The sequence below is a fragment of the Mizuhopecten yessoensis genome, unplaced genomic scaffold, assembly GCF_002113885.1.
Source record: "Mizuhopecten yessoensis strain PY_sf001 unplaced genomic scaffold, ASM211388v2 scaffold2441, whole genome shotgun sequence".
Lineage (NCBI taxonomy): Eukaryota > Metazoa > Mollusca > Bivalvia > Pectinida > Pectinidae > Mizuhopecten > Mizuhopecten yessoensis.
In genome coordinates, this window is record NW_018404548.1 from 393,912 (window position 1) to 404,543 (window position 10,632).

A 10,632-nucleotide genomic window follows, 5' to 3' on the forward strand; every position below is an offset into this window, starting at 1 on the left:
CGGAATATCTCGTCAATTTATATTATTTCATATGTAAAATGCGAAATGTTCCAACTGCAACAATAAACGTGCAATGTGTGAACAGTTGTACAAGACATATGAATTATTCCACCTCTTAGTGGGATAGGCCTAACATATACATTGTTTTCGAGAATGATATCTGCATTTGAACGAGAGTCTATGGTAAGATTAGAACTGTGTATGCCAGGTTAAAACAATATTAGGAATAACATGCGTGTTTCACGTTGACATGCAATCAACGGTTGGGTTCAGTTATAGCATATATAGCACAGGGTTTTATCACGGAATTAGATTTCTAAGACCGTGGTTTTATCAATATAATTATAACAATCACTGTATATAAAAAATACCCCTTATACATTTTTTATAGTATAAGGGGTATTTTTTCCATACACAATTATTAATTAGTTTAATATTGATAACACGTCAAACTCCTTTGATTATACATGTAGTGTTGGAACGTTTGTGGATAGTTATATATTAAAATCATTATCAGAAAAACACAGTTTGTTAAGTGACAACCACTTATCATATGATAAGTCAGTGAATTATGACGTCGTTAAGCAAACCAACTGACGTAATAGATCTTTATCATTTGAGATGAAAATATCATGTTTATTGTGTAAACATTACCTACATTGTATGTATAGTTATAGGCATACAGTAATATACTCTGTACACATACAACTTTCACACACACATTTGGTATACTTCAGGTCCAGTACACTCTGCCGATTGAGCTATATAGCTATAAAGACCTATATAGCTATATACACCTATAAATTATAGCTGTATTGAGCTATATTTTCTCAGATTTCAAATTTCATTAAATTAAAGCAAAGTCGCATAAAACAATAAGGTTTATGGTAATGTTGACTACAAAAAGCATACATTTAGATGTTTATTTTCATTTTTCATAAATGTAAAATTTCCGATTTTTTTACATCATTATTTTTTAAAAAGAATACCCATATTTAATGTCTTTTGTTATCAACTTAATGATACAATCTTCTTTTAAAAGCGACTTTGTTTCGTTTTCCTTAAAAAAGAAAATCAATTCACATAGGTCAATAGAGCTATTATAGGTCTTTACAGCTATATAGCTCAATCGGCAGAGTGTACTGGACCTGTACTTGTTGTTGAATTATGTTTTACAGCAATCATGTTCTGTGCAGCAGATGAGTGCCGTTTCTATGACGGCAGTGATAGTAGCAATGATGATGATGATGGCGAAAACTCTGATACGGACAGAGAAGAAATAGAGTCAGCATTGTATGCACAGATTCACTTTCACCATGAGGAGGATGGGAACCTGTCCTATAAAGGTTACTCCACATCTGTTCAAACTCTGGGCAGTGAGTCGACTCAAATTATACACGATGACAGTCTGAACACACCATCTACAGCCACACCCTCTGGATCAGCTACAACATCCCTACTGTCACCACCATCAACCAACAACTGTGTAGTGTCTCTTTCCTCCGGCGAGGATAGTGTGTATGTGGTGTCTGATCAAGATGACGTTGACTTGACTGATAGTGAGTGTATGATTTTGGACGAACCTCTGTCCGACACAGGAGACATACTGGTGCATGTAGAGAGTTACCAACAACCCATTCTACAAGCAGCACAGATGACTGCCAGTAAAGGTATGGACTTCAAATTTCATACACCATGATATATGTTATAACCACCAGTTTGTGTTGTCTCCAGGATCTGTCATAAACAACATCAGTTAGTGTTGTCTTTAGGATCTGTAATAAACAATGCCAGTTAGTGTTGTCTTTAGGATCTGTTATAAACAACACCAGTTAGTATTATAGAAAGTGTTTTTCTCCTGCCCACACAACTCCAACAACCCAGGTGGAGTATAAAATGGTCTGGGGTAGGTGTTGCAGTATCTGTGCTGTACATAGCATTCAAGTGAGGTGGCACTATAAATGATACTGTTGGAAGCACGTTCCCACTACAAACAGAACACAATACATCTCCAGCACACACGCAGGCATACACACATAGGGAGATATTAGCCAGGTGGCATAGGACTAGTAGTTAGCGCCTGATAAGGCAGCTCCTGCGAATTCCTCAATATTGTATTGATAATTATATATGCTAATTGTATTGACTGTATAAAATTGTATATCTATGTACTGTAAAGCGCTTTAGAGTGGCTTATGTTAGCTAGATAGGGCGCTATATCAAATGTTGTATATTATTATATATTATTATATAAACAACACCAGTTAGTTTTGTCTTTAGGATCTGTTATAAACAACACCAGTTAGTGTTGTCTTAAGGATTTGTAATCAACAACATCAGTTAGTGTTGTCTTTAGGATCTGTTATAGCAACATTGGTCAGTGTTGTCTTTAGGACCTATTATAAACAACAATTTCAATTATTGTTGTCTTGAGGATATGTTATAAACAACACCAGTAATTGTTTTTTTGAGGATCTGTCATAAACAACATCAGTTAGTGTTGTCTTTAAGATCTGTTATAAACAATGCCAGTTAGTGTTGTCTTTAGGATCTATTTTAAACAACACAAGTTAGTGTTGTCTTTAGGATTTGTTATCGACATCATTAGTTAGTGTTGTCTTTAGGATCTGTTATAGCAACATTGGTCAGTGTTGTCTTTAGGATCTATATTAAACAACATCAGTTAGTGTTGTCTTTAGGATCTGTTATAAACAACACCAGTTTGTGTTGTCATAGGATCAGTTATAAAGAACATCAGTTAATGTTGTCTTTAGGATCTGTTATAACACCATTGGTCAGTGTTGTCTTTAGGACCTATTATAAACAACATCAGTTAGTGTTGTATTTAGGATTTATGATAAATAACGCCAGTTAGTGTTGTCTTTTGGATCTGTTATCAACACAACAGGTAGTGTTGTCTTGAGGATCTGTTATTAACAACTTCAGTTAGTGTTGTCTTTAGGATCTGTTATAATCAACTGAAGTTAGTGTTGTCTTGAGGATTTGTTATAAACAACATCAGTTAGTGTTGTTTTTAGGATCTGTTATAAACAACACCATNTGATAAGGCATCTCCTGCGAATTCCTCAATATTGTATTGGTTAATATATATGCTAATTGTATTGACTGTATAAATTGTATATCTATGTACTGTAAAGCGCTTTAGAGTGGCTTATGTTAGCTGGATAGGGCGCTATATCAAATGTTGTGTATTATTATTTATTTATATATAAACAACACCAGTTAGTTTTGTCTTTAGGTTCTGTTATAAACAACACCAGTTAGTGTTGTCTTTATGATCAGTTATAAACAACACCAGTTAGTGTTGTCTTTAGGATCTATTATAAACAACATCAGTTAGTGTTGTCTTTAGGATCTGTTATACACAACATCAGTTAGTGTTGCCTTCAGGATATGTTATTAACAACATCAGTGAGTGTTGTTTTTAGGATCTGTTATAAACAACACCAGTTAGTGTTGTCTTTATGATCTATTATAAACAACAATTTGAATTAGTGTTGTCCTGGGGATCTGTTATAAACAACACCAGTTAGTGTTGTCTTTATGATCTATTATAAACAACATCAGTTAGAGTTGTCTTTATGATCTATTATAAACAACAATTTGAATTAGTGTTGTCTTGAGAGGATCTGTCATAAACAACACAAGTAAGTGTTGTCTTTAGGATCTGTTATAAAGAACACTAGTTAGTGTTGTCTTGGGGATCAGTTATAAACAACATCAGTTAGAGTTGTCTTTAGGATCTGTTATAAACAACACCAGTTAGTGTTGTCTTGAGGATCATTTATAAAAAACACCAGTTAGTGTTTTATTCAGGATCTGTTATAAACAACACAAGTTAGTGTTGTCTTTAGGATCTGTTATAAACAACATTGGTCAGTGTTGTCTTTAGGATCTGTTATAAACAACATCAGTTAGTGTTGTCTTTAGGATCTGTTATAATCAACATCAGTTAGTGTTGTCTTAAGGATCTGTTATAAACATTGGTTACTGTTGTCTTGAGGATCTGTTATAAACAACATTGGTTACTGTTGTCTTCATGAGGTTAGTGTTGTCTTCAGGATCTGTTATAAACAACATCAGTTAGTGTTGTCTTTAGGATCTGTTATAAACAACATCAGTTAGTGTTGTCTTAAGGATCTGTTATAAACATTGGTTACTGTTGTCTTGAGGATCTGTTATAAACAACATTGGTTACTGTTGTCTTCATGAGGTTAGTGTTGTCTTCAGGATCTGTTATAAACAACATCAGTTAGTGTTGTCCTTAGGATCTGTTATAATTAACTTAAGTTAGTGTTGTCTTGGGGATCAGTTATAAACAACATCAGTTAAGGTTGTCTTAATGATCTGTTATAAACAACAATTTCAGTTAGTATTGTCTTTAGGATCTATTATAAACAACATCAGTGAGTGTTGTCTTTAGGATCTGTTATAAACAACATCAGTTAATGTTGTCTTAATGATCTGTTATAAACAACATCAGTTAGTGTTGTCTTTAGGATCTATTATAAACAACATCAGTTAGTGTTGTCTTAAGGATCTGTTATAAACAACATCAGTTAGTGTTGTCTTTAGGATCTATTATAAACAACATCAGTTAGTGTTGTCTTCAGGATCTGTTATAAACAACATCAGTTAGTGTTGTCTTAAGGATCTGTTATAAACAACATTGGTTAGTGTTGACTTCAGGATCTGTTATAAACAACACCAGTTAGTGTTGTCTTTAGGATCTGTTATAAACAACATTGGTTACTGTTGTCTTGAGGATCTGTAATAAACAACATTGGTTAGTGTTGTCTTAAGGATCTGTTATAAACAACATTGGTTAGTGTTGACTTCAGGATCTGTTATAAACAACACCAGTTAGTGTTGTCTTGATGATCTGTTATAAACAACACCAGTTAGTGTTGTCTTGAGGATCTGTAATAAACAACATTGGTTAGTGTTGTCTTAAGGATCTGTTATAAACAACATCAGTTAGTGTTGTCTTTAGGATCTATTATAAACAACAATTTCAATTAGTGTTGTCTTGAGAGGATCTGTCATAAACAACACAAGTTAGTGTTGTCTTTATGATCTATTATAAACAACAATTTCAATTAGTGTTGTCTTGAGATGATCTGTCATAAACAACAGAAGTAAGTGTTTTCTTTAGGATCTATTATAAACAACAATTTCAATTAGTGTTGTCTTGAGGATCTGTTATAAACAACACCAGTTAGTGTTGTCTTTATGATCTATTATAAACAACACCAGTTAGTGTTGTCTAGGATCTGTTATAAACAACTTCAGTTAGTGTTGTCTTGAGGATCTGTTATAAACAACACCAGTTAGTGTTGTCTTGAGGATCTATTATAAACAACACCAGTTAGTAGTGTCTAGGATCTGTCATAAACAACTTCAGTTAGTGTTTTATTGAGGATCTTTTATAAACAACACCAGTTAGTGTTGTCTTGAGGATCTGCTATAAACAACATCAGTTAGTATGTCTAGGATCAGTTATAAACAACACCAGTTAGTGTTTTCTTGAGGAACTGTTATAAACAACATTTGTTAGTGTTGTCTTTAGGATCAGTTATAAACAACACCAGTTAGAGTTGTTTTTAGGATCTGTTATAAACAACTTCAGTTAGTGTTTTCTTGAGGATCTGTTATAAACAACACCAGTTAGTGTTGTCTTGAGGATCTGCTATAAACAATATCAGTTAGTATGTCTAGGATCAGTTATAAACAATACCAGTTAGTGTTTTCTTGAGGAACTGTTATAAACAACATTTGTTAGTGTTGTCTTTAGGATCTGTTATAAACAACACCAGTTAGTGTTATCTTTAGGATCAGTTATAAACAACACCAGTTAGTGTTGTCTTAAGGATCTGTTATAAACAATATGGTGTACTCACACAAGAGGGCTCTCATTAATTTTTCTCTGTTATCTTTTTTTTCTAAATTCAAATATTTCAATTTCATAACAACTTCAGTTAGTGTTGTCTTTAGGATTTGTTATAAACAACACCAGTTAGTTTCGTCTTGAGGAATTTCTGATTCTATTTATCATTTATTGATTGTTTTAATCTCATCAATTTGAGAAACCCCAAAATGGTTCTTCATGCTGTATTGAAAGTATTTGATGACATTGTTAAAGTTTTTCTGCTTTGTATCATTCTTTCAACCTTTCAACATGACTGTTATAAGCCATTTAGAGATGTATGATGGTTTTACATGTTTATTGCTTGTTATACTTTGATTGTAGTTTAATTATTGTATCTTTGCTAAACAACGCTTTCTATTAGCCAAATATACATTTACACTATACATAGAATTTTGCTTCAAACACTTTTTGGTATTCAGGATAATCATTTATTTAAGTGATGGATATTTTCAGAAAATGATGTCTGCAAGATCTCGGAAATGGACCAGTTGGTAACAACTAACAATCCTGGTCTGAAGCGTTACTACAACCCCATAACTGTACGGTGTCACAACTGTAAGGAGATGGGACACATATCAAACGCTTGTCCCAAACCTAAGGTATAGTTGATACAACGTAATGTATAAAGGCTATTTGGTCTTATCTTTGAAATTGAGTCATATAAAGATATTGATTGATGCTAAAGAACATCATCTGCAGAATTTACATAAAGAACAGTTAAGCTAATGTTTGTGTATAAACCTAAGATTTAATGTACTATTGGTATAGAGTCTTAATTTGGTTTTTGTTTCACCTCAGAAATCAGAGATTTGTCACCTGTGTGGAATGACTGACCATTTCTTCCGTAAGTGTCCTAAGGGGATATGTTATAACTGTGAGGGCCCGGGGCACAACTCCCGTGATTGTCCTGAACAACGTAAGCCACGGAGGCAGACATGTTTCCGCTGCCTCATGCCTGGTCACTCAAAGAATGTAAGCTTAACCACCATTTTACTCTGTACTATTGGATTATTTTACTTATATATGTTATAAAACAGGGCGTGAAGCTAACTATTTCAGCCACTAGGAAAGTTTCATAAAATTATTTTCACTCACAAAACTTTGTGATCTTTTGATCAAATACATGTATAATGTGAATGAGCACCTGAACAAAGGAGAACACAGATAATCACAGTGAAACACAAATAAATCAACAATACAAATAGAAAAGGACTGTAACAAGAATATTTTTCAGATAACATCTTCATGGTTATTGATATTGTAAGCAGAGAAGCAAAAACTCTACTTTTAGAAATTGTGAGTGAGGGATAGTTTTACTAGCATTTTGTAAAGTTGACATTCATTTTACTAGAAAAAGTGTGTCAGTTTTAAGCTATATAGCTTTTTTGTTTGTCACTTTATCAATAATCCCAACATTTATAAAACTTTCTTCTGATATTTGTTTTCAGACCTGTCCAGACATTTGGAGACAGTTCCATGTGACAGTAAGTTCATGTTAATGGTTGTGATTTCTTTAAGCCATAAACCATGTTAATGGTTGTGGTTTTCTGTGACATTTGTGTTGATGGATTTGGTTTCCTATGACAGTGATGTTAATGGTTGTAGTTTCCTGTGACAGTGATGTTAATGGTTGTAGTTTCCTGTGACAGTGATGTTTATGGTTGTAGTTTCCTGTGACAGTGATGTTAATAGTTGTAGTTTCCTGTGACAGTGATGTTGATGGTTGTAATTTCCTATGACAGTGATGTTGATGGTTGTAGTTTCCTATGACAGTGATGTTAATAGTTGTAGTTTCCTGTGACAGTGATGTTGATGGTTGTAGTTTCCTATGACAGTGATGTTAATGGTTGTGGTTTCTTGTGACAGTGATGTTAATGGTTGTAGTTTCTTGTGACAGTGATGTTAATGATTGTGGTTTCCTTTGACAGTGATGTTAATGGTTGTAGTTTCCTGTGACAGTGATGTTAATGGTTGTCGTGTCTTGTGACAGTGATGTTAATGATTGTGGTTTCCTGTGACAGTGATGTTAATGGTTGTAGTGTCTTGTGACAGTGATGTTAATGATTAAGGTTTCCTCTGACAGTGATGTTAATGGTTGTAGTTTCTTGTGACAGTGATGTTAATGGTTGTGGTTTCCTGTGACAGTGATGTTAATGGTTGTAGTTTCTTGTGACAGTGATGTTAACGTTTGTGGTTTCCTGTGACAGTGATGTTAATGGTTGTAGTGTCTTGTGACAGTGATGTTAATGGTTGTGGTTTCCTGTGACAGTGATGTTAATGGTTGTGGTTTCCTGTGACAGAGATGTTAATGGCTGTGGTTTCCTGTGACAGTGATGTAAATGGTTGTAGTGTCTTGTGACTGTTACTCAAGTTAAGTGGCACTACCATGATTATTATCTAGCTAGGACATTTTAAAACTATCATATAACACTAAGTAAGCATGTTCACATTTTTGTCATATAAACACGTTCATGTACAATGTATTACAAAAAAGTTCTGGTATAAAAAATCATGATAGTACTTTTAGAAGTTATTCGATAATAATTTATCACGTTCTTAGAAAGTTGGCTGTTGAATTAGAAACAGAGTCTGGGTTTCTGTTGCCTACTTGTAAAGCTGGTTAGGAGGAATTTTTATGTCTATAGTTGGCTTACTATTAGTGCTACATGCATAATACTTTCAACAGTTTTACCGGTAATGTTTTCAACTTATATAAGTATGTTTAGCAAGTAATGACCGAGATTCCTTGTTACTTTGTGTGACATGTTTTAGTGAAAGTGAAGAAAAACCCATCTATAGTAAACGATTAACAACTTTGTACATTTCAGACCAGTGTTGGACCAGTGCAGAAAATGGAAATGAAGGCAAATCCTAAAAGATTTTGTTGTAATTGTGCCTCCAGGAAACACTTCGGCTTTGTACGTATTACACAGGTTAATGTGTATGTACTATACAGGTGAAATCATGTATTTGATACAGGATTAATAATGCAGGATAATTTGTGTATCACTGCATGAGTTCATTGTAGATATGTAAGTTTATTAAATCGCTGTTCTAGTATCACCAGTGACAAAAGTGACAGTACATCGTTAAAACTGTCCAGGTAAGAGCCTTGCTGCGGTTGAACATAATAAATTCTATGTAAAATGTAAGTTAATTTGAATGCATAATACAAGCGCATTTTATTTGTATTGTACTGGTTGATTTATGGGAAGGTAAGTGATACCCAGACTTGAAAAAAACAGGTATTGAATTGGTTGAACAAAAACCCTTGAAACAATATTGTAACCACAAAATCAGAGCTGCCAACACAGCCACAGGTCACACCCAAAATATCATTGCTGGATTTATGACACTGAAAAAGGAAGATTATACCTGAAAGTAAGTGTATACTATATGGAAGTGTACACTGTAAAGGAGATGTACATTTTAAAGTGGTGTACATGTACACTTGTACACTGTAAAGGAAGTGTACTCTGTAAAGGAAGTGTACAATGTAAAGGAGGTATACACTGTAAAGGACGTGTACATAGTAAAGGAGGTGTACAATGTAAAGGAGGTGTACATTGTAAAGGAGGTGAACATTGTAAAGGAGGTGAACATTGTAAAGGAGGTGTACAATGTAAAGGAGGTGTACACTGTAAAGGAGGTGTACATTGTAAAGGAGGTGTAAATTGTAAAGAGGTGAACATGTACATTTGTACACTGTAAAGGAAGTGTTTACTGTAAAGGAGGTGTACACTGTAAAGGAAGAGAATACTGTAAAGGAAGTGAATACTGTAAAGGATGTGAATGCTGTAAAGGAGGTGTACATTGTAAAGGAGGTGTACACTGTAAAGGAAGAGAATACTGTAAATGAAGTGAATACTGTAAAGGATGTGAATGCTGTAAAGGAGGTGTACATTGTAAAGGAGGTGTACACTGTAAATGTAGTGTACACTGTAAAGGAGGTGTACATTGTAAATGAAGTGTACAATTTAAATGAAGTGTACAATTTAAAGTAGGGGTACATTGTAAAGGAAGTGTACACAGTAAAGGAGGTGTAAACTTTTGAAAAAGTGTACACAGTAATGAAGTTCTACTTTTATACATGTATGTTATAATGAGAAGTGTACCAGGTAAACCATATTGCTGATGCGTTCAATATACTTACAGGAATGTGTAGAAGATCGGATGGAATGGCATGAACATGGAAATTATCCATTTATATCTACTTACACATACAGGGAACAAAGTCTCACCAGAGGTAACTATCTATTTATTGAAGCAATGAATGTTTTAGCAAATGTTGTTATGGTCTTTTAACACACATTGCTATTGATGACAAACTTAATAAAGCCTGGTAGGATTTTTAAAGATAAAAGTTTTACAATAGTCTCTGGTAAAATGCAAACTTTTCACACATCCCCGCTGGCTAAGATAGGTTTTATCACTTGGCCATCAGTTCAGTGACCCCAGTCTGATACTTGTAATCAGTGACCCCAGTCTGATACTTGTAATCTGTGACCCCAGTCTGATACATGTAATCAGTGACCCCTGTCTGATACTTGTAATCAGTGACCCAAGTCTGATACTTGTAATCTGTGACCCCAGTCTGATACTTGTAATCAGTGACCCCAGTCTGATACTTGTAATCTGTGACCCCAGTCTGATACTTGTAATCAGTGACCCCAGTCTGATAC

The 10,632-nt window shown here is 34.1% G+C and overlaps 1 protein-coding gene across 1 annotated transcript in view; it reads left to right on the top strand.

Moving 5' to 3' along the window:
• Nucleotides 1-46: 46 nt before the first annotated feature.
• The window catches only part of LOC110446008 (zinc finger CCHC domain-containing protein 7-like), a 17,475-nt gene continuing 6,889 nt past the window's right edge, over nucleotides 47-10,632 (top strand). Inside the window, exons 1-7 of the mRNA XM_021490938.1 lie at nucleotides 47-183; nucleotides 1,179-1,670; nucleotides 6,404-6,549; nucleotides 6,749-6,922; nucleotides 7,399-7,434; nucleotides 8,779-8,868; nucleotides 10,106-10,196. Of these exons, the coding sequence (XP_021346613.1) occupies nucleotides 1,184-1,670; nucleotides 6,404-6,549; nucleotides 6,749-6,922; nucleotides 7,399-7,434; nucleotides 8,779-8,868; nucleotides 10,106-10,196 (1,024 nt within the window). The 5' untranslated portion in view covers nucleotides 47-183; nucleotides 1,179-1,183. The remainder of the gene's footprint in view (nucleotides 184-1,178; nucleotides 1,671-6,403; nucleotides 6,550-6,748; nucleotides 6,923-7,398; nucleotides 7,435-8,778; nucleotides 8,869-10,105; nucleotides 10,197-10,632) is intronic.